Source organism: Drosophila virilis, chromosome 3 (assembly GCF_030788295.1).
Source record: "Drosophila virilis strain 15010-1051.87 chromosome 3, Dvir_AGI_RSII-ME, whole genome shotgun sequence".
Taxonomy (NCBI): domain Eukaryota; kingdom Metazoa; phylum Arthropoda; class Insecta; order Diptera; family Drosophilidae; genus Drosophila; species Drosophila virilis.
In genome coordinates this window covers 10,223,779-10,245,271 of record NC_091545.1, presented here as the reverse complement: position 1 = coordinate 10,245,271, position 21,493 = coordinate 10,223,779, and the positions used below count along the sequence as shown (strand labels likewise).

The 21,493-nt window shown below is 46.3% G+C and overlaps 7 protein-coding genes across 10 annotated transcripts; 4 read left to right on the top strand and 3 right to left on the bottom strand.

The window, feature by feature from the left end:
- The first annotated feature begins 43 nt into the window (after nucleotides 1–43).
- Nucleotides 44–2,528, top strand: Myt1 (protein kinase, membrane associated tyrosine/threonine 1). Its single transcript, XM_002046970.4, has 5 exons — nucleotides 44–304; nucleotides 393–1,296; nucleotides 1,362–1,507; nucleotides 1,566–1,957; nucleotides 2,012–2,528. Exons 1-5 carry the CDS (start codon nucleotides 245–247, stop codon nucleotides 2,163–2,165), a joined length of 1,656 nt encoding a protein of 551 aa, XP_002047006.2. The 5' UTR covers nucleotides 44–244; the 3' UTR covers nucleotides 2,166–2,528.
- Nucleotides 2,529–2,672: 144 nt separating this feature from the next.
- vito (nucleolar protein viriato) lies at nucleotides 2,673–3,772 on the top strand. Its single transcript, XM_002046969.4, has 2 exons — nucleotides 2,673–2,819; nucleotides 2,878–3,772. The coding sequence occupies exons 1-2, from the start codon at nucleotides 2,767–2,769 to the stop codon at nucleotides 3,623–3,625; spliced, it is 801 nt and encodes a 266-aa protein (XP_002047005.1). The 5' UTR covers nucleotides 2,673–2,766; the 3' UTR covers nucleotides 3,626–3,772.
- Nucleotides 3,773–4,140: 368 nt separating this feature from the next.
- On the bottom strand, nucleotides 4,141–11,561 carry scny (ubiquitin specific peptidase 36). 3 transcript variants are annotated; one of them, XM_002046968.4, is made up of 4 exons: nucleotides 10,347–11,561; nucleotides 8,090–8,853; nucleotides 6,059–8,008; nucleotides 4,141–4,975 (listed from the first exon to the last, which is right to left on the bottom strand). In XM_002046968.4, the coding sequence occupies exons 1-4, from the start codon at nucleotides 10,735–10,737 to the stop codon at nucleotides 4,586–4,588; spliced, it is 3,495 nt and encodes a 1,164-aa protein (XP_002047004.2). In that variant the 5' UTR covers nucleotides 10,738–11,561; the 3' UTR covers nucleotides 4,141–4,585. The 3 variants fall into 3 exon arrangements, 2 of the variants coding, with proteins under 2 accessions (XP_002047004.2, XP_032290870.1); XM_032434979.2 differs by lacking the exon at nucleotides 10,347–11,561 and adding an exon at nucleotides 9,719–9,791; XR_004303681.2 differs by lacking the exon at nucleotides 10,347–11,561 and adding an exon at nucleotides 5,355–5,692 and having other exon boundaries at nucleotides 4,835–4,975; nucleotides 8,090–9,101.
- A 143-nt stretch (nucleotides 11,562–11,704) lies between these two features.
- On the top strand, nucleotides 11,705–15,798 carry LOC6622548 (TOM1-like protein 2). 2 transcript variants are annotated; one of them, XM_002046967.4, is made up of 6 exons: nucleotides 11,706–11,891; nucleotides 13,283–13,734; nucleotides 13,797–14,512; nucleotides 14,580–14,736; nucleotides 14,938–14,988; nucleotides 15,152–15,798. In XM_002046967.4, the coding sequence occupies exons 1-6, from the start codon at nucleotides 11,825–11,827 to the stop codon at nucleotides 15,374–15,376; spliced, it is 1,668 nt and encodes a 555-aa protein (XP_002047003.2). In that variant the 5' UTR covers nucleotides 11,706–11,824; the 3' UTR covers nucleotides 15,377–15,798. The 2 variants fall into 2 exon arrangements, with proteins under 2 accessions (XP_032290871.1, XP_002047003.2); XM_032434980.2 differs by lacking the exon at nucleotides 14,938–14,988 and having other exon boundaries at nucleotides 11,705–11,891.
- A 649-nt stretch (nucleotides 15,799–16,447) lies between these two features.
- Nucleotides 16,448–17,280, bottom strand: LOC6622543 (DNA repair protein XRCC4). Its single transcript, XM_002046966.4, has one exon. The coding sequence runs from the start codon at nucleotides 17,220–17,222 to the stop codon at nucleotides 16,479–16,481; it is 744 nt and encodes a 247-aa protein (XP_002047002.1). The 5' UTR covers nucleotides 17,223–17,280; the 3' UTR covers nucleotides 16,448–16,478.
- Nucleotides 17,281–17,347: 67 nt separating this feature from the next.
- On the top strand, nucleotides 17,348–18,236 carry ghi (ghiberti). The gene is made up of 3 exons (XM_002046965.4): nucleotides 17,348–17,520; nucleotides 17,658–17,703; nucleotides 17,791–18,236. Exons 1-3 carry the CDS (start codon nucleotides 17,467–17,469, stop codon nucleotides 17,934–17,936), a joined length of 246 nt encoding a protein of 81 aa, XP_002047001.1. The 5' UTR covers nucleotides 17,348–17,466; the 3' UTR covers nucleotides 17,937–18,236.
- Nucleotides 17,907–21,394, bottom strand: phol (pleiohomeotic like). The gene is made up of 2 exons (XM_002046964.4): nucleotides 21,252–21,394; nucleotides 17,907–21,199 (listed from the first exon to the last, which is right to left on the bottom strand). Exon 2 carries the CDS (start codon nucleotides 21,073–21,075, stop codon nucleotides 18,982–18,984), a length of 2,094 nt encoding a protein of 697 aa, XP_002047000.1. The 5' UTR covers nucleotides 21,076–21,199; nucleotides 21,252–21,394; the 3' UTR covers nucleotides 17,907–18,981.
- Between the last annotated feature and the right edge of the window lie 99 nt (nucleotides 21,395–21,493).

The following is a 21,493-nucleotide window of genomic DNA, read 5'->3' as shown; positions in this document are numbered from 1 at the left end:
TAGGGCGGTATATACACGCTTAATAGATAATAATTTATCCTACGGATCGTTTCTTTCACTAGCCTTTTAGTTGGTAATTAAAGTCTTTTAATATTTTCTGCCATGCACTTCTTTGTTACACAAATATTTTGACACGTATAAACTGAACCTGAGCTCCTCGTGCAAACGAACTTGTTCACAATCCAGTTCCCGAATAGTTCAACTAGAACATAAGGAAAACAATTCAATAAAACAGAGAAACAACATGGACAAGCATCGTTTGCCGCTGCCAGAGATGAGCGATGATAAGCACCGGCACAAACAGGTGGGTAACCAGCAACAGCCACAGATCCACAGTGGTGGCCATACGACGATTCCAGCATCTTCATCTAACAATCTCTTTGTTGTCTCAGTTCAATGGGCATTTTGACAGCAACCGATTTCGACCGCCCAAATACAAAACGCGTTACGTTGCCGTCGAGAACAACAATTTGAATCGCAGCCAGTCGTCGGGTTCCTGCAGCGCCAACAACTCACAAATTGCGCACGCGATCTCGTTTCGCGGCGGATCCGAGTGCTCCGATGCCGGCACATTGCCGGTCTCACCAAATGCTGCCGCAGCCTCACAGTCGTCCATGTCCTGCAATAAGAGCCATTTCGAGGAGTGTTTCGAGCGTTTGGCAAAGCTGGGCGAGGGCTCCTTTGGTGAGGTGTTCCAGGTGCGAGATCGTTCCGACAGCCGGCTGTATGCGGTCAAAATCTCCAAACAACTGTTTCGTGGCGAACAGTATCGGGCTGAGCGACTGGAGGAGGTGCGTCGCTACGAGGAGTTCTCCGGTCATGAGAATTGCATTCGTTTCATACGTGCTTGGGAGCAGTACGATCGGCTGTTTATGCAAATGGAGCTGTGCCGCGAAAGCCTAGAGCAGTATTTGTACCGTTGCCGACACATTCCAGAGGAACGCATCTGGCACATATTGCTGGATTTACTGCGTGGCCTAAAGTCGCTGCACGATCGCAATCTCATACACTTGGACATTAAGCTAGATAACGTGCTCATCGACGACGACGACACCTGCAAACTGGCGGACTTTGGGCTGGTCATCGATGTGGACAAGGCGAACAATCATCAGGCAACAGAGGGCGATTCGCGTTACATGGCGCCCGAAATACTGCAAGGCCAATTCTCCAAGGCCGCAGACATATTTAGCCTGGGCATCGCAATGCTGGAGCTGGCCTGCTACATGGACTTGCCCTCGAATGGACCACTCTGGCATGAGCTGCGCCAGGGCAAACTGCCCGAGGAGTTCATAAACAGTGAGCCATCAGAGTCAACAACAAATAGTCCAAAAACTATTTTAACGATCTCTTTGTGCTTGCAGCAATCTCAGTGGAGCTGCAGCAGGTCATCAAGTGCATGATGTCGCCCGAACCGCGATTGCGGCCGACAACAGAGCAGCTGCTATCGCATCCTCGGCTTCAGAGAATGCAAAAGGAGGAGAAATCGATGGTCACATTAAAGCTGCTGGTAGGAGCTTATTCCTTGAAAGTAATATTCCAATCGCCTATTCATTGTATTCTTCTAGTCTAAGTGCTTTCGCCGCTCGCGACGTGCGCTCTGGATGAAAATGTGCAATCTAAAGACTACTGCGTACCGTTGCCTCTTCTACATATTGGAAATCTTGCACTTGTACAAGCCGCTGACGGCACCGAAGTCCGCTACGTACGGCAATGGAAATGCGGTAGCAGCAGCGCCGGCATCGCCATCAGCAACCGTTCCTGGTGTGCCTCGTGTAGAGTTTCAGCTGGTGGGCTCAACGCCCATAGGGAATCGAGATTGTTATGTATCCGATTTTCTGTTAGCCATGGATACGCTGGAGTTGTCGCAGCAGGGCACGCCAACAGCCTGTGGACGAGAGAATTTGGTCAATTCGACGCCCCTGAATCATAATCACAATAAGTCCAATCGTCAAAGAGGGTAACTAGTTAAAATCTTTTATGGATAACTTACTTACTTACGCAATACCTTTAGTTCCAGTTCGGCGCGTAAATCCCAAGCGGAGAACAGTAATTTATTGGCCAAGGACGCGAGCTGCTCGCGTGCCAATGCTTCCACGCCAAAAGTATTGGAGACGTCTTCGTTTCGGCGCATTAGATTATTTACATTAGACAGCGATGAGGAGTGAACTCCAGAGATATTGCAACGGAATGAATTTATGGATACGAAGCCTATACATATATCAGTTACAAAAAGAAACCCATACATATGGCAAGAATATATATCGTTATAAGTCATGAATATCCCTAGTTATTAGACCCAACGATTGTGTAATGTTAACGCTTCTTTAGAAGAACTTGTTGTTAAAAGAACTTTGTTTTTATAAAGTAATCCGAATTGTAAAAGATAATACATATAAGCATGTGATATATATACGAAATGCGATTTGTAAAAGCCGCAAAATTTAAAGAAATCTATCATAACATTTTCCAATCCAATTGCAATAAATATTAAACGAGAACGAACTATCATGTTCGTACATTGAATATAGACCAGAAATGAAAAATTGTTTACAATATATTTTAAACTTTCCCAATTCGCTTACAGTGCATTAACATTGCCTTAACATATACGGCATATAATGGTCTGTACACAAAATGAACACGCGTCAAAATTTCGTTAACATACATCTAACATAGCGTTAACAGGAGCTGAACATTGCGTTCTGTAACCAACATGTGGCTTGGCAAAACGTAAACAACGAGGTTTTTAGCTAATTCCAAATTAAAATGACTCGTACAAAGAAGAAAGTGGAGATTGTGTTTGATCCCCAAAAACGCAAGTGAGTAGCTAAATAGATCAGACAAAACAATCTTAATATCTGAGTGCAATCTCAACAGAGACTTTTTGACAGGCTTTCGAAAGCGAAAGAACGAGCGCCGCACACGGGCCAAAACGGAATTGGAGCGCAATCTCAAGGAGGAGCACAAACGCATCCGGCAGGAGGTAAAGGATGGCTTCAAGCATCTGAAGAAATCCTTCGAACCACTGCGCGAACTCACCGACGAGGATAAGATTGAAGGTGTCCAGCAAGCCGCCTACGAAGATGATGAAGTCCAAGTCAAGATAGTGGAGCTGTCCACGAACGATTTGGCAGCGCAACGCAATATGCTTGGTGCCAACATAGCCGACGGCAGCGAGGACGAAACGGCGCCGCCGCAGGAGAGCGAGGATGACGAGCAAGAAACCAATCTAATACCAGGCATGGACTTCGATGTGAATGCCAAACGTAGACGTAAAGCGCCCGCAGACGATGAGGAAGACAACAGGAAGGCGGCCGGAACTAAAGCTGGTGATGCTGAAATCAAAAGCAAAAAGGATCTAGACAGGCTGATGAAAACGAAAACGCTGAAGAAAATCAAAAAGAGCAAACTGTTCAAACAGAAGGAACGCATGGACAAAAAAGCTAACCTGCAGCGGGCGAAACGTGATCGCAACAATACCATCCGGAGCGTGCCCAAGCATCAGCGCAAGCAGCTGAAGCATGGCAAGCCGCCGGCTGCCCAGACACGCTATCGCAAGGGTCGCCTGATGAACAAGAAGGAGATGCGTCGCAAGCGCGGTGGAGGAGGCGGCGGCGGCGATTAGCGTTTGCCAAAAGGTCGACTTACTAATTTAGCATATACATCTAAATATAGTATATATATTAATGTATTCTTATTCTTTGTGGTTTTACGGTTTATTCACTATTACACTAATTTGATCGAAATAAACTGTATAATATAATTTCGCTAATTCGCCGGCGCCGGCCGTTCTTTCTTTTTTTTCTTGCACATATTCAACTAATGCTTATATATGCCATATATATATATTCTATGTATATTTTTTGTTTGTTGTTTTTGTATCATATTCCAACATGTTTTATTTGTTTGTTTTTTTTTTGGGTTATATTAACACTAGCAATCGGTTATTGCCGCTAATGCTATAAATAAAACTGGCGCTCAAATGAAATATCCGTTTCGTACGCCAACTTAACTTAGACCGACTTTTAATCTACACTCTCATAGTTAAATATATAATATGTACAGATTTTGTTTCTTGTTAGTTTCTTAAAAATATTGTTTCTGTTACTTTATTTGTAGTTCTTATAAGGTTTGCATCTATTTGTTACGTGTTTCTTTCTTTTCGTTTAGTTTGGTTTTTAGGCATGTTTTCATACATTCTTTTTTTTCTTTTTCTTTTTTTTTTCGGTAGCAACATTTTTTGAAAATGTTTACCATCCGTTTGGGGTTAAATAATGCGAATTAAAAAATTCCCATTAAAAAATAAACACAATAAATAAAATGCCAAACACGCTTATAACTTAAACTAAAAATGTTTGTTTCTGTGTATGTGAGGGTGGGGGGTAGGGGGTCGGGTATAGGTTGCTCTAGCTTATAGCTTATGTGTCCTAGTCCTAATATATGCATCAGCACTTAAAAAATGTTTACAAAACTCGTGTAAAATCCAAGCGAACCCGTTTGCCAGCCGTTGCCAGCCAACAACGACGACAACAACAACATATGCAACAAGTTCCCGGATCGAGGAGCAGGCCGCAACGACATCCAGTTAGGATTGTTGTTGTTGTTGTTGCTGCTGCTGCTGTTGACCCGTCGACTGCTGTTGACGACGCGTAAAACCACCGCCGGCCGCCAGATGGCGCTGCAAGGCACGCTGCTGTTGGAACTTGGCACCGCCGCCAAATCGATTGAATTTGAATTTGTTGCGCTGCTGAAAGTTGGGGCGATTATTTTGATGATAGAAGCGGGGAAAGGTGCCAGACTTGTTGCTGTGCCAGCGCTTCTGATTCTCGAACTCCTGGAATGGATTGTAGCCGGGCGTGCTGTTATTAGATTTAACCGACGCCGATTTGACCTTGCGCTGACGTCCACGATCCATTTCGTTCTCCTCCTCATCCTCCGCATCCCGCTTGCGCTGCTCTCGAGCCTCGGCCAGCAACTGTAGGCAAAGATTCGCACATTAATATACTTCAGTTAGGTGCATAAATCTGCTTGGCTCTTGGACTGGGTGGTTGGTAATGAAGCTTATGCAGATGAGAAAACGAGCACAAATTGCATGCGATTTATAATCAGAGCTGGAAAACCAAACTGTCAAGCTATCGATAGCACATATCAAATATCGTATTTTCTAGCACTGAACAAGCATAATAATGCAACTATCGATAACACGATCGTCTTTTGAAACACAAAATAGTTTTCCAGCTCTAGTCTCTAACGGTTCATTTGGCAAAACGGTAACGGGCACGGTTGAAATTATGATAAGTCAAATCATAAGCTTCATTGTTTGGGATACACAGTACTACAACAGCAGTTTTTACCTATTGGGCACTAGGATTTCGACGGCTTTCTTGAAACGAGTTTTTGGTTGGGGGAGTATTGGGCGCATTGAAGTATCCACACGCCGCATGGAGACTTCAACGCAATCACAGTTCGAGGCAAATTGGGAGAAAATTGAGATATGCAAATATACTTGCAACAGCGGCTAAAACAATAGATCAGTTGGCGCCGTCGAGTTCTTGCGTTTGCCATTGCCATTGCTGTTGCTGTTGCTGTTACTGTTAATGTTACTGCTATTGTTACTGCTACTGTTGACGTCGCTATGCACATCCGTATCGCCGTGACCAGCTATCCGTTTCGCACAAACCAAATCAAAACTCTATATGAATGGGGGTAAAATGGCGGAAACAAATGCAAAAATTACAAAACAATTTTCCAAACAAAAAAAAAAAACCACCATGCAATGAATATTTAGAGATATAAATAAGCCAGAAAACCAAAAGAAAGCAGAAAGTTTGTACAAAAATGCGATGTTTTCACTGCGCTTCAATGCCGATACCGATAGTTCTTAGAGATGCGAGCATTTAAAGTTCCATAATTACAGCTTTCCCACTGCACTTGAATATTGTCACTGTTACTCGAAAGCAGTGAGAACGCCTCATTTTGAGTCCATAAAAGCCAAACAACCAACTACTAGGTGCAATACTTTGAGGCAGCGTGGAAGAATCTATGGTCAAGCACTCACCTCCTTGTCCAGCTCCGATGGCTTGCCGTTCCAGCTGAGCACAGAGGTGCCATAGCCACGATGGTTCTGCTTCAGCAGCTCACTGACGGCACTGCCGTTGGCCACGGATTCACTCTGATAGCCATTGCCGGGCCGTGTTGTCGCCGCCGACTTGGCGCTGCCGTTGAGCAGCTTCTGTCGCTTAGCTCCGGCAATTGTTGCATTCGCCTCGGCCGATTTGCTGGCGGCAAATGGATTTTTGGGATTTTTGGGCGTGACACTGACTTGTGGCTCTTCTACAACAACCACTTCATCATCATCATCTTCCTGATCAGCATCGGCTTCAACATCATCCTCCTCCTCGTCCTCCTCATCGTCGTCATCGTTGGTGCGCGTAATCTGCCAAATGCCAGTCTTGGATTTAATGACCGCTGGCGAGGGCGGCGTCTTTGGAGATGACGGCGCTTTGCCGTTTTGTGACTGCCAGCCGTTGCTCTTGCTGGCCGATGCGGAGGATGCGCTGTTTAGCTTCTTTGTGCCCTGTTCCGTTTGCACCTGCTCATTCCCATGCCCATCTCCATCTCCATCCCCATCCTCATCATCATCTGCTGCGATTCTATGTTTGTTTTTGTAGTTGTTTAGACTTTTGAATATCTCGTCTATGGCATCAGTCTTTTGTTTGCTGCTGTTAACATTGGCCGACGAGGCATTTGAGGCGGACTTGGCTTTGCTGTGGCTGCTGTTGCTCGTGTTGGACACACTGCCATTGGTCTTGGCGTGTCCATTGCGCAGTATTGAGGGCAGCGGAGGCGGTGCCTCCTCCTCTGATTCACTGGAATCGGAGCCGCTGCGTCGCTTGCGCGGATTCGCTGCCAGTTGCTGTGGCGTTTGCAGCAGCTGCTGTTGTTGCTGTTGCTGCTGCTGTTCCTGCTCCTCCTCGGAGGCGGACTCATACGGCACCAGGCTCTTGAGTGGCGTCTTTGGCTTCAACTTGGCAGTTTGGGCAACGCTCTCGCTATCCTCAAACATTTTCGGCATGCTGGGCAGCTGCGGCGCTGTGTTGGCTTTGACATCATCATCATCATCATCATCGTCATCATCACTGTCGTCCTCGTCCTCATCCTCGTCGGATGATATTGGCAGAATATGTTGTTGCTGGTGCTGGCTGGTTATATTGTTGTTGCAGGAACTTTTGTTAGCATTTGCATTTGTATTTGCATTTGGAGCAGCTTCTCCCTTATGCAATGTCCCAGCCAGTGAATGCTTCGATTGCGAAGACTCCTGAAATTTATTGGCTCCCATAAGGAGTCCGTTTTGCTGTTGCTGCTGCTGTTGCAGCTGTTTCTGTGGCGTCGTCTTGAACTGGATGGTTGTCTTTGCACCACCAAGTGCATGTCCATTGCTGTTGGCATAGCCATTCGGCAGCTGTGGCCCAATGAAGCGCGGAGACACAGCAGAGGCGGATGTGGACGTCGCAGTGGCTGCCACAGCCACAGTAGCTGCCGCAGGGCTATGCGCTCCATTGCTCAGACGCAGTCCGTTCAGCTTGGGCGCAACACTGTTGTTGCTGCTGCTGCTGCTATTGTTGTTGATAGTGCTGCTGCTGCTGCTGTTGGCCACGTCCAGCTCGTAGAACATTATGTAGGCATTCGTATTGCAGACGCTCTGCATGGCAATTGGCTTCACATAGCTGTCATCGAAGTTGTAGTAGCTGCCCGCCTCCGTCAGGCCAATGGCCGTGTAATGGCCACAATGCTGCGAAACGCCCAGATGTGTGACCATCGAGACGAGGCGATAGCTTAAAGGCTGTGCAGCGGCCGTGGGGCTGCGTGCTGCGAATCGGCTCAGGTCAATGCGTGGCTTGAAGCTAATCTGTTTGGTCAGCTTGTTGCCCATCATCGAGAAGCGCTTCAACTGGATGCAGAGCGTGATTGGAGCACGCTCCAAACTAAACTGTTTAGTAGCGGATACCTATAGAAACAAGTTTTATTAATCCAAAGTCAAATGTACTTTTTTTTGGGAATCTGCCATGCTTTAGGTTCAAGGTCTCACCTTTTTCTTGCAGCCCTCGCACTTGTAGCCCATGTCCTCGAGCCGCTCGCGTGAAAAGTAACCATCGAAGGCCTCCTCCAGGGTGTCCGCCTTGCGTATGTCCAGCAACAAATCTTGGAAATGTTGAAACGTAATCGAGACATGATTGCAGCTGAGGCAGCGCACCTCGCTGCGCAGATAGCCGCCAAAGATTTGACTAATTGGCGTCGTCTCCTTCACCAGCTGATCGAGCTCTTTGAAATTGCGAAAACGCATCAGATACGCCTTCTCCATGGCCTCGACCAGAAAGCGCAAGAACTCATGCGCATCCTCCTGCCGGCCAACAACCATGTGCTTGCAGATTTGCCTGAGCTTCGTGTAGATAAGAAATGGCCGGACCGCCGATTGATTGGATTGCGTTGTCTGCAGCGTTTTGGCCATTGCACAGATGATGCAGCCACCGCTGCCGCAGGACTCGCTAATGTTGCAGTTCTCCACATGCGACGTCTCCGAGACGAGCCAATTGGCCAGCGCGGGTATATGAAAGAGCGCCTGCAGCGTCGAGTTGAGGTAACAAGTGTTGCCCACATTCAGCATTCCAGCGCCCACCTGCCATTTGCGTTCCGACTGCTTCCAGCCGATGCGTATATTCTCGCGCGGATAGAGCACCCGCTTCGGCTTGGGCAGTTCATTTGGATTCGCACTGGAATTCTGATTGGACTGTCCACTGTCCACGGTCTGTTTACGATTGCCATTCACAGTGCCGCCGTTTACAGTATTATTGTCTGCGAATGAAACAGCAAATTTGCGCCTGGGCATTAGCACATGTCGAAAGAGGCGCACCAGTAGCACCAGGCAGGGCACCAGCACCAATTTATAGAGCAGCCAGAGTGCGTATCTGCTGTCCGCAATTATCACGGGCATTATTATACATTGGACGAATCGCAGTTGTGGCAAAAGAATTGGCTTGAATACTAAAATTAAACCGAATATGACGGACAGAAACTGCTGCCAGAGGCAGCGAGCGCCACATTCACACAAGCGTACACACACATATACATATGCTAATATATGTATATATATATATATATATATGGTCACCTGTGCCTTTGTGCGTTTGTATTGTGTTGATAACAGCGAGCGTTTCGTTGCCGCACTCGTTGGCTTTACAAAAAGAAATGGAAAAAAAGTGTGACCACCATACAATGCGCCGCCGTCTATTGTCGTCTCGTTTTGGCGCATGCAAATTGCAAGTATTACAGTGAGGTTGAGTGTTGCCAACTGAATTTTTGACTGCTCGCTGTGCAAATGGCACAACTTTGGCGCGGTCTGACAGTGACTGTTGTTGTAGGCGTCTGCACAGTGTTGTTGCTGTTGGCAAAACAACATGGCCTGACCGGAGAAGTCTTTGACCATTTCTCTGCATTGTCTCGCGCCTTTGTTTTACTTCCTGCTTTGTGCACAAGCGAAGGAAAATGTCTCGCACCATGTGTGTGTGTGTGTGTGTGTGCATGAATCAGACACATTCGTTAGCGTTTTTTTTTTATATGCCCATTCATAACAAGAAGCAATCTGCGGCGCAACATTCGCTAAAAATCGAGTAATTGAAAAAAGAAAACAAATTGAACCGCCGCGCAGCAATGCGATTACCAAACACAATTTTCAGCGCCAACTTTGGCGCACACGATGGGTGCGAGCAGAAGAGCATGAGGTGTTGTCTATCTATGTGTGTGCGAGAGAGCGAGAGCGTGCGACCGCGTGTAAAATGTTTGCCGCGACATCGGCACGTTTTTTCTGTCTCTGCTGTGTGCCGTGTGATTCAGAAGTAGACAGTAGTAAAAATTTGTAGTGAGCTCGCTGCCGCCGTCGCCGTCGCTGCTAACGTCGCTGCCTGTCCAACTTACTCTTTGCGATCATATACTTGTTTTGCTTGCTATGCCTATTCTTTGCATTCTGTTTATATGCGACAACCACGTACACCAGCCCAGCGCACACACATACACAGGCACAGACGCAGCTGCTGAGACGTCGACGTCGCTGCTCATAAATGTTGAAGGCGGACAAATATGTTGGCTGGTCCACACGTGATTTAGCACCGAATATGGCAAAATAAACATGAAACACAAACATAAACAGCAGCACATACATCTTTATGTAATTTTAATACACATACACACACGCACACACACACACATACATACGTACAAAGTAGATGCTTGGGCAAATGTGGCCACAATTAAAAAAAAAAAAAAGAGGGGGAAAATAACAACACACTCACCATGTCCATTGGAGCCCACAGCCTTGCCATTTGTTTTGTAATTGCAGTTGGCAGCTCCATTGTTGTTGTCCGGCTTAATGACAATGTATTTGGATTTGAGTTTGGCCAACACCGACTCATGGTAATTCTCTACCTCCTCGTACTCGATTTTGGCCAGCAAGACACGCTTGGCATTTGCCACAATTTGACTCTGCAGATTGTCCGTGCCGGAGACATCGCCGATTTTGGCCTCATCAACGCCAGCAACAGAACCAGAACCGGACCCGGCACTAGATCGGCTAGCTGCGGCCGCAACGCAGCCGCCGCCGCCGCCGATGCCGCTGCCAAGCGATTCGCGCAGCGCTGCGTTCACGACATTTGCTGTTTCGCACACAGCCAACGAGACGGGCATGGCGCTCGCACTGGTGGGCGTTTGTGGTGGAATTTTGAAGGATTTTACGCAGCGCACACTTTGACAATACACTCAAAACTGATAATGGGGCGACGTCAAGTTGGGCGAGGTTGCGGTTGCGGGTGAGGCGATAGCGCGTTAAATGAAATCAATTGCAGCAGCGGGGAGCGATGGGGAGAGAGGCGGTAGCGCGAAAAGGAAATGAAAGCATTCGATTCGTTTGCTGCTGCCGTTTTGTGGCGTAGGCGGGCGTGTTGCGCGGACTCGGACGCAGACACGCACAGACACACACCACACATACACGCGCACACGCTTCACAGCTAACTGTTGTACATTTGCGCAATCTTCAATATCCTCCGCCCGGTCGACTACACGCGTTTTTCTTATGATTGCCGCAGCCGCCGCCGCCTCCGCCGTCCGTTCAGCGACCGCTCTTCGTCCTTCAATAGCGCCTTCACGTACGTTGCCCGCGCGACAATTTGCTACGGGTTTTTGTTCTTTTTTTTTTTCTTCAGTTTTCGTTTCACTGCTTTCGGCCAACACACCAACCGACCAAACCGACGCACGCACACTAAGGCAATTGCACACGCTTTTTTCGCTTTATGCTATATGCCCAGCAATTTGGTATAATGAGTACTTTGCCAGCTTGGAAACACGAAAACGGCGGTCGTCGTGTATTTGAAGACTGCACATTACGTTATTATCATTCCCGTTTGCATATTTTGCGAGCGAATATTTGATTTTCGAAAAATAATGACAATTCCTTCCCTCGTGTTTCTTCCGACTGTCGATTCTCTTTCACATCTCTGTTCGCTGCCCGAAACTGCCCATTTGCTACATCAGTTAGCAGCTCCGCATGAAGTTGGCTGCTCGAAATGTGCTACTTGAAGCTGGCTGCACGCAGTTTTCTACTCGCATTAAGTTAGCTGCTGCCTACCTTAATGTTTTGGTATTTTTACCTTTATTGATTGCGGTCACTCTGCAACACAAGTGCAGCAGATGTAAACGCATAAATATTTGCGCTCGTTATTTGTGGATACAAAAATAATAAAACAAACGCGTTTAAAACAAAAGTCAGTGCACCAAAATGGCTTCATTCTTCAATGTGGGCGCTCTGGGCAATGTTTTCTCGACACCAATTGGACAGCGCATCGGTGAGTAAAGGGCAAAACAGCCGACACACAGTGTTTCGCACTGTCGAGTGCGGGGTATGCGTGTGTGGGTGTAATATACATTTATTAAATTGTATCACTTTTCAAATGGGCATATGTTTGTATGCATGTATTAATAAACATATTTTTGCGCATTTGCATTGTGCCTGAATGGATCACGTTGAAGGTGGATGCGCCAAGCAAATCTTGCTAAGGAAAATTGAATTTTCCCAACTTTCTTTTGGGCGTTTGACGTTTTTTTTTTGTATTGACACACAGACACACACACAAACACATATACCACCCGCACCGCTCACTACAAAGCCTGATTTGTTGTTGTCATCTGATTACTATGGCGAAAAAAAAACTGATATCACGCCAGTTCACCCCCTGCCACCATTTCTCATCATACCCACTGGCATTGCCAATTGTCTGATAAGATTACAGCGGCACATAGTACACATTCACATAGGTGTTCATCTGCATGTGTGTGTGTAACTGTGTGTGTGTGGTTGTGGCTGTAATAAGAGGCGCCCTTTTGACGAATATGACACATACGAAAAAATAAAGGGGTATCTGTACAAACATACATATATTATTTGTTACTCATCAATTGCAACTGAATAGAAACAAACAAGTATTTGTACAGTAATAATTTGGCACACGCAGCGGCTTACTCCTTGCAAAGCTGATACGCAATTAGTCATCAAAATTCGCCGTTACTTTTGTTGTTGGTTACATAAATGTGTTAATTTATTCATTTCTGTTTTCTGGTCAATTTTCGTAGTCACTTGCTAGTAAACATGCAAGTGTGTGTGTGTGTGTGTCTGCACTACGGCTAATTTGCACTGCTTCACTAATTCGCTGCTTCACCTTCGTTTTCGCTCCACTTTGCTTCTGCTCTTTCTTGTTTTGTTTTGTTTTGATTTTTATGAATGCGATTTGTGAGCATGTTTGTTGTTGCCTTGCGTTTTAATTGGGCGCGAGTGCATTGCACTCGCAAGTGCTCTCTCTCTTTCTCTCTCGCTCGCTCTCATTACATGTCGCCAAAGCAAGCAAGTTGAGTTGTTTACAGGGGCAAAATGTCACTTTTTAAATTAAATTCTAATTACAAGTTATAATAAGCTTACGATATGCATATGCTTTTCAAATTTTATTTTGCAATAAAAAGAATATTGCTTTTGCTTGAAAATTTATTGTTGCCGCATGATTTTAATTGTTGATTTTCCTTGCGTAAACAAAACGCGATGACTCGACGCAAAAATAAACAATAAAAAAAAAAATACAAACATGCAGCTGACTGCTAAAAACCAAATCAAATATTTGAACAAATTGTTTTTCGACTAGAAAAAAAAAAGTAACCAGTATAATAATTCACACTGTCTTTTTTGCAGAGGCCGCCACCGACGCGAGCTTGGCATCGGAAAATTGGGCAGCCAACATGGAGATCTGTGACATGATCAACGAATCCTCGGACACGGCACGTGATGCGATGCGCGCCATACGCAAACGTCTATCACAGAATGCGGGCAAGAACAATCAGGTGGTTATGTATACTCTAACTGTGCTGGAGACGTGCGTCAAGAACTGCGGCAAGGCGTTTCATGTGCTGGTTGCCCAGAAGGACTTCATCAATGATCTGGTCAAGCTGATCGGCCCCAAAAACGATCCGCCCGCCATAATGCAGGAGAAGGTGCTTAGCCTTATACAGATCTGGGCAGATGCATTCAAGAATCAACCGGATCTCAATGGTGTCACCCAAATGTACATGGAGCTGAAGAACAAGGGCATTGAGTTCCCGCCCACCGATCTGGATGCCATGGCGCCCATATATACGCCACAGCGGGTAAACACAGCACATGACCAAAATGTCGCCAATCTTAGCTAAAGTACAATTTGAACTTTCAGAGTGTTCCGGAGGTGCATCCATTGCCGCATCCACAACTTATGGCCGCACAGCACACCATATCGCCTCAGCATGCGGCAATAGCTGTCGCTGCCACGCCAGCAACTGGACCGCTGCATTTAACGCCCGAACAGGCGGCTAAGCTGCGCTCGGAACTGGAAATTGTGAGCAACAATATGTCCATACTCGCGGAAATGCTGAGCGTTATGAAGCCGGGCCAGGAGGGTCCCGATGACTATGCCCTGCTCAACGAGCTGACCGCCACCTGCAAGGAGATGCAGTCGCGCATTGTTGATCTAATTGGACGCGTTCAGGACGATGAGCTGACGGCTGAATTTCTGCGCATCAACGACGAACTCAACAACTTGTTTTTGCGCCATCAGCGCTACGAGAAGAGTCGGGCACAGGGCAATGTTGGCGCTGCAGCGGTCACCTCTCCATCTGCCGTCCTGGGCGCTGCCATGGGTGTGCCGGGCGTAACGACAGCAGGCGCAGGCGTGGCAGCAGCAGCATCTGTGCCGCCAGCCGCAACGGCTGTCAGCAATACGCCACAAAGTGATCAGCTGCTAATCGACCTGATTGAGAGCAGCGAGGAGCATCTGCCACAGAGCTTTGGGCAGCTGCAACTGGGCGGCGCCACAGCCGGAGCAACAGCGGTCACTGCAGGCGCTGCGGATGAGTTCGATATGCTGGCGCAGTCGCGCACCGATGGCAACCAGTGAGCACTTGCTATATACGAATGTTGTATGTTAATCTGTTGTAACTTTGATATTCTGTGAACCTAGCAAAAGCGACTTGCTGCGCGATATACCCATTGTGGACGCAGCCGCTGGCAGCGTCTCCTCGCCGTACAAGCAACAGAAGCCGGCAGCAGTCGGAGCAGCTCCTGCAGCAGCTTCTCCAGCGCCACGTGCAGCCGGCGATCCGCCGGTGGTAAGTAAAGTGAGTAATGCGGCTGCCTGAGAACCTATTTTGACTAATATGGCGCTCTAATATTTGGTTTTCTTATCTTTAATTGATTTCTAAATTTGCAATTCTGTTTTTGTTTTTATGTTTTTAACTGCAAAATTCGATTTGGTTCGTTTTGTTTGGGTTTGTTGTCGTTTGCCTTTTGTCTTTTGTTGATGACGCGCCCACAAAAAGTCGACGAAAGAGAATGAGATCGACGAAATGGAGGCGTGGCTGGGCAGCTCAGTAAGTAGCAAAGCAGCAACAGCTATTAACAAATCAAACACACACACACATCAGCTTTTTTTGTTGTTCGATTTAAACATGAATTGCTTTTGCTTTTTGTAACATTCTTGGGCTTTTCCCTAATGAAATTTGGACTAATTTGTTTTCCTTTTGCACCCCGCAGAAAGACATTGATGGCATTGAGGAACTGACCAGCTCCGAGTTTGATAAATTCCTTGAGGAACGGGCCGCTGCCGCTGAAAATCTTCCAACGATCAATGCATCGAATTCCGCCGCAAGTGCCACGACAGGCTCCGCACCCGGATCCGTAGCCGGAGCCGGACCAGACAACAGCTTACGAAAGACACCAAAGAAACCCGGCGCTGACGAGGATCTGCTTGCCCTTTGAGTGTGAAGTGCACCTGCGCAGCGCCAATTGTTTACACTTTCAAATGTTACACACGCCTAACATATTTATACATAACGTATATTCATATGCATACACATATATATATAGCATACATATATAACAATTATGTAAAATGCTTTTAACTATTTTTTTTATTAATTGGCTTTCGTTTCTTAATCATTCTGTTCACGAGAAATTCCAAAATAACAACTGCAACGACAATTGTAACTTATTCCAAAATTTGCTCTAATTTTAAGCTAAGCAGATAACACACACACACGCATACACACACACACATTGATTGTAATTGTAATGTATATTATGTTATAAAGTCTATTTGTTGTTTATTTATACATGTACACGTATACCTTAAAAAGTTAATTTATTAAAGAAAACAAAAAACAAATCACTGGAATGGAAAATGTTAAATGTGTTTGCAATGAAAGCAAGGGGGGAGGGGCAGGCATGCATACGCATAAACGTACATAAAAGAATGCATCCGCACATACGTACGCATATAAAAAGTGCACGCATATATATGTACACATTCGGATAAGCATTTGCATACATATATACACAAGCGTACATACATATATACACAAGCGTACATACATATATACACAAGCGTACATACATATATACACATGCGTACATACATACAAACGTACATACATACGCGCGCACACACACACACATCCGTTTATCAGATGGTCAGCACTTTTTAACACTCACACAAACACACAGCACTTGCAACTGATGCATGGAAGCCTGCAGGGCTTACTTGAATTTATGAGAATCGAGGAGGAGAGCACCATTTAAAAAGTCGTTATTTTCAAATGTTGCGGCGCAGCAGCAAGTTAGCTTTTATTTCTGTTTGATAAAATAAAGCATCACACACAAACACACATATGTACATGCATTCATACATACAAACATACACACATATATACATACATACATACATACACACAAACATACATATTTATAACATTTTAGTTTCGTATTTTTTTAAGAGCATTTCGATGGAATTTGTTTTATGTTGAAGATTAAATATATAAATGGAAACGTCGCTTTGCTCTGTGGATGGCATTTTATTTGAATATCACTCCCGCATTCGGGTTTTTTGCGTCAGGACTTGTGTGGCGCCAGCATAGACATCAGAGTCGTTGTCATCGTCCTGGTCTCCTTCCTGATTGACCACTGCCGGCTGTTCCTCTATGTCGGTGTCTGTATCTTGTCCAGCATTTTGAGTTCGCTCCTCCAGTCTTCGCTCCAGCTCTTCGATACGCTGCTTTTTGCTATTGATGAGCATCACAAATTTCTTGAGCAATTTTTTCTCCGCCAGCTTGGAGTCCTTAATATACTGCTCGTATTCTATGAGTAATTCATTGGATTGGCTAGCACCAGCACCGACTTGCCCGGCATCGACTGTTGGCTGACGTTGGGCAATTTCAATGGCTGCATCCAGCAAATGGTAGCAGTTGGACGCTTTGCGCAGCGGCACGTCCACGTAAAGTGTCTCAAAGCCGGTGCATTTGACAAGCCTAAAGCGCGCTTGCTGTTCATCCAGTTCATAGTCAAAGCCAGGTACACCCATTTGCGTGGTGAGCGCCTCTTTACACTCCGCCAGGAACTCGACGTAACTTTGCTCCAATTCGTCAGCGGCGCCTTTCATTTCTTCATGCTTCAGTGTGGCTCGGTAGCTGGTGTTGCTTGTTGTGAGCAACAGTTGCAGCTCTGTTACATCCTCCAGCCACTTGCTGTATATGTAGATGAAGTGCTTCGCATCCGTTTGGCTGTGGCTCAGTTGGGTGCGATGTAATACTTTAACGAGGTGTTCCGACATTATTTCAAAATGCAAGACAATATGTAAAATAAGAAAACAGCTGTTTTCGATAACGATAACGATGACAGTATTGGCTGTTTACAGTCGTGTTTTTCTGCACTGGTTAGCCAGCCGCCGAGCTTTGCACGTTGTTAACACTAAGCCATTTAGTATTAAGATTAAACAATTAATAGGCCCTACCAGCCAATTACAGTTGTTCGCTATTGTTGCTGCCATTCTGAAGTGTTCTCAACTGATATTCAACATGCTGAACAATATTATCAATTTTGCCAATTACTGGTGGTTTCGCTACCTAATGGTGAGTAACAAAAACTGATATTTAACTAAACCGAATATGATGCTACTATAGTATGCACACACATACACACACACATCCATATATATGTACATCTTTTTGTGTATTAACTTTTATCATCTGCACGTTTCTGTTTCCAGGTGACCGAACTGTATGTAGTTGAAAAATGGGAGCGTGTAGCGATACGTAAGTTTGTAATCGGATATTCTGTCATTCGTCATGCCTAATTCGAGGCAATTAATGGCATATGCCCTTATCGCGTGTATTCCACAGACGTCATCTTTATGGTCCTATTCTGTGTGTTCTGGTATTTCAATTATTCCGTATTGCTGTCGGTGACCGGAAACCTATTTGGCTATACGCCGATGGGAAATATTTTGCCCGGCGTGCAACAGGCATCTGGCATCAAGGTCACATAATGACCACGGCACGCCCTCATCACTAGCTTATTTTCCATTGTTTTTTTGCAAATATTAATTAGTTTGCTAATGATTCCGCTTTAGATTTACAATGTTTAAATTCAGAAACTCACGATTGTTATTATCTCGCGCATAAGTTTATCTGTTTGTAAATGTGACTAGGCTTTCCCTTTGATAGAACCACTTGGGAGATTTTTCATCCTGTTTCTGAAGTTCTCATTTCAAAGTAATTAGGCTAATGTAGATTTAAGATCTAGTTTTGCACGTTCAAATAAAGCTATCAAGTGTTTAACATTATAATCAATGTTCTGTTTTTACTGCGATCAAACTAATCGAACCGGGGCAATTAATTTTCTTTATCTAAGTTTGGGTTTTTTTTGTTGTTTTCTTTTTGTTTTTATATATACTTTACTTTCGCACTTCAATGCACTAAATTGTTACAATTTCATTACAAAAATATATAGCCTATTGTTATTAGATGCTTATGTGTGTGTATTAAATAGTAATTGTATTTGTAAGATTTAATAGAAAAAATTGTGCTGCCTTTTGTTATTCGAGTGGCCGCGCGCATTTATCAATTAAGTTTTAGAATCAAAACGCTAAAAGCGGAGGCGTACATGCCAAGGGAAAGAAAAGGGAGAAGTGGAGGACACTGGAGGAGAAGGAGGAGGAGGAGAAGGAGGAGGAGGAGTCGTGGGCGTTGACATACTTTATACTTAAGGTATAGAAAAACTAAGTTCTACAACTTTGTTGACCATCGTGCCGGGCATTCCAATCAATTCAATTTCAAACCTATAAATCGCATTACCATTAAAACTTAGCAGCTAATTTGTTGTGGGCTCAGCAGCAGCAGTAGCAGCCAGGAGCAGCAGCGGCAACAGTTGAGCACAGGGCAGCCAGCACCATGTGCTCCACCCTGGACACTTTCTGCGCCAACGCCCGCTTAGATAACTACGGCTCTTACGACTAACTGTACAGACAGAAGATGCTTCTCTTCAATGCGCTCGTTTCAGATTCAGATCACAACAGCCATCGGCAACGCTTGTTAGGACGGTGTCGACGTGCTGTCCAGCAATACCGACGCCAGCTCCTCATTGGGCTCCACGTACACCAGCGTCGGATCCTCGCCAAACTCCAGGCGTCCATAGCGCGCGACCAGCGGCGATTTGCTGCTCACCTGCGGAGCACGTGGCCACTTGCGCTTCGGCTTCGTGTGCGTCAACATGTGCGACTTGAGATTGGTGGACTGGGCGAAGCACTTGGAGCAGCCATCGATGGGACAATGATATGGCCGATCTCCCGTGTGTATGCGCACATGTGTACGCAAATTGAAATCCAGCGAGAAGCGTTTGCCACAGCCCTCGAAGGTGCACTCGAACGGCTTCTCGCCGGTGTGCACCAGCTGGTGGCGCTTCAGCTTGGAGCTCTCCACGAAACTCTTGCCACAGACATTGCACACATGGCCGCGCGGACCGTGCGTATGCATGTGTTTGCGCATGGCGGAGTGATTTCGGAATTCCTTGTTGCAGCCGCGATGCGTGCACCGAAACTTGGGCTCCTCATCTTCCTCCGCCGCAGGCACTGCTGTCATTGTGGCTGCTGTCGTCTGATTGCCACGCTGATGCATTTGTTGTTGTTGCTGTGGCTGTGGCTGAGCGCCGCCGTTGCTGGCCGCCGGCACCAGAGGCGGAGGTTGTGTGGTTAATTGACGCTTGCTCGCCTTATTGTTGACATTGTTGTTGCTTGCTTTCAGTCGCACATTCGTGCTGCTGTTCTGCAGGACCAGCTTGGGCAGCGTTTTTGCTGCTGCTGCTGCTGGTGCAATTGCTGTTGTGGCATGGGCAGGCGTGTTTTCGGGCGCAGCCGGCATTAGTCCAACAGGTTGTGGCATATTCTCAATTAACTCAATGCTGCCATATGCCTCATCCAGCTGATATTGCTCGCTAAGCGATTGGCTATCCTCCTCCTCCTCCTCCTCGTGCTCCTTAACTTCATCGGCAGCGCCATCGCCATCGGCCATAATTGCATTCACCACCTCCTCGACATCGGTGACGGCGTCCGCACTAAACGGATCCGGCAATATGACATACTCGTTGCCAATGCCATCGCTGAGCACATCATGATGCATCATATGCTCATCAATGATCAGCTTTGACATGTCGTTTGTTCTGTTTGTTGTACTGCCGGCTGGCTGCGGTGCTAATTGCTGATCTGTGTGCTGGTCATCCAGGTCCAGTTCCTCTTCGTCCTCGTCCTCCGAGTTGAGTGACGACCAGAGCGTTACATTGAACTGATCCTGTGTGATCCGTATGGGCACTTTGGTTTGCTTCCACCGCTTGCCCGTGCCGTGGCCATGGCCGTTGCCATTGCTGATGTTGTTTTGGTTGCTGAGGTTGCTGCTGCGTTGCGGTCTGCCGAAAGGCTTAAAGTCCTGGACGTGACAGCTATTGGAATCATCCGTCGACTTCATATAGTAGTCGTTCTCTAGCTGCTCCTCCTTGATGGTCGCTGCTGTTGACTCGATTGTGGTTAACATTTCGGAGGCAATCTCAAAGGCATTTGCATCACGTTGCATGCTCGGCGACTCGTCCTCGTCTTCGTCGCCCGATGACAAACGCATCTCCCCATCCATTTGTTGTGCATCATCCTCATCGGTGCTATCCTGCTCCTGCTGCTGCATAATAATTGAGGGTGGGAGCGCATCTGCTGTGGCCATGCCCACCGAGGTGGCCAGCCTATCCATACGATCCACCGGATAGTATTCGTAGACATCGCCAGATATGAGAAATTCGCCTGCATCCACGACAATGTTGGCATCATCATCATAATCATCTATAATCTCCTCAATTAGAAAACTCTCGTTGTCTCCAGCGCCTCCTATGTGCTCCGTGCCATCCAGTTCGGAGCTGTACGGATGCTGATGCTCCACAATTGCCGTGGTGGGCGGCAGAACGTGTGTGAAGTACAAAGGCGATGTTGTGTTTGTATTGTGATTGTGCACTGATGACGAGGACATCGACATGGGCAGGGACAGAGGTAAGGGTAGGGGCAGAGGCACAGCTGCTGCGGCTAGTGAAAGATTTTTCACAATTGGCGGCGCTCTGGCCTGAAAGTTGCCGCCTTGATGATGACTTGTCATCGTTTGGCGTGTTTACGTATGCCTTTGCGAGTGTGTGTGCGTGTGTCTGTATGTGTGTGATTGCGGGTTATTGTATATGTAGGCGCGCGCGCTCGTATGTATATGCGTCTGTGGATGGGGCCCACTGCAAAACGCCAATTAGAGAGCAAATCATTATAGAATATCATAAAACATACCCGCTGGCCAATTGCGTAGCAAAATGTTGTTTTTGTTGTTGATTGGAATTGTTTGTCTCTCCTCTACTGCTGTCCTATTGACATCGGTGCGTGGGGCGCTGCGTCGACGGCAGCAGCGGCAGTGGCAGACGTTGTCTGTCAAATGTGTCGCTTTTCGGTCTCCTCGCGTTGCCACACGGCCCGTTTGGTGCACAATGTTGTTTATGTGCCGTTAAATGTTTACTAGCAATGTAAATATTTTG

Bases quoted from the DNA above. Each gene is read 5' to 3' on its own strand.
- Myt1 (XM_002046970.4), top strand. From the start codon at position 245: ATGGACAAGCATCGTTTGCCGCTGCCAGAGATGAGCGATGATAAGCAC. The intron at 1,297-1,361 runs GTGAGCCATCAG...TTGTGCTTGCAG, and splicing joins GCCCGAGGAGTTCATAAACA to CAATCTCAGTGGAGCTGCAG. The intron at 1,508-1,565 runs GTAGGAGCTTAT...GTATTCTTCTAG, and splicing joins TGGTCACATTAAAGCTGCTG to TCTAAGTGCTTTCGCCGCTC.
- vito (XM_002046969.4), top strand. From the start codon at position 2,767: ATGACTCGTACAAAGAAGAAAGTGGAGATTGTGTTTGATCCCCAAAAA. The intron at 2,820-2,877 runs GTGAGTAGCTAA...CAATCTCAACAG, and splicing joins TTTGATCCCCAAAAACGCAA to AGACTTTTTGACAGGCTTTC.
- scny (XM_002046968.4), bottom strand. From the start codon at position 10,737: ATGCCCGTCTCGTTGGCTGTGTGCGAAACAGCAAATGTCGTGAACGCA. The intron at 8,009-8,089 runs GTGAGACCTTGA...TTGTTTCTATAG, and splicing joins GCGAGGGCTGCAAGAAAAAG to GTATCCGCTACTAAACAGTT. The intron at 4,976-6,058 runs GTGAGTGCTTGA...CTTTGCCTACAG, and splicing joins CATCGGAGCTGGACAAGGAG to TTGCTGGCCGAGGCTCGAGA.
- LOC6622548 (XM_002046967.4), top strand. From the start codon at position 11,825: ATGGCTTCATTCTTCAATGTGGGCGCTCTGGGCAATGTTTTCTCGACA. The intron at 11,892-13,282 runs GTGAGTAAAGGG...TCTTTTTTGCAG, and splicing joins ACCAATTGGACAGCGCATCG to AGGCCGCCACCGACGCGAGC. The intron at 14,989-15,151 runs GTAAGTAGCAAA...TGCACCCCGCAG, and splicing joins AGGCGTGGCTGGGCAGCTCA to AAAGACATTGATGGCATTGA.
- LOC6622543 (XM_002046966.4), bottom strand. From the start codon at position 17,222: ATGTCGGAACACCTCGTTAAAGTATTACATCGCACCCAACTGAGCCAC.
- ghi (XM_002046965.4), top strand. From the start codon at position 17,467: ATGCTGAACAATATTATCAATTTTGCCAATTACTGGTGGTTTCGCTAC. The intron at 17,521-17,657 runs GTGAGTAACAAA...TTCTGTTTCCAG, and splicing joins GGTGGTTTCGCTACCTAATG to GTGACCGAACTGTATGTAGT. The intron at 17,704-17,790 runs GTAAGTTTGTAA...TGTATTCCACAG, and splicing joins ATGGGAGCGTGTAGCGATAC to ACGTCATCTTTATGGTCCTA.
- phol (XM_002046964.4), bottom strand. From the start codon at position 21,075: ATGACAAGTCATCATCAAGGCGGCAACTTTCAGGCCAGAGCGCCGCCA.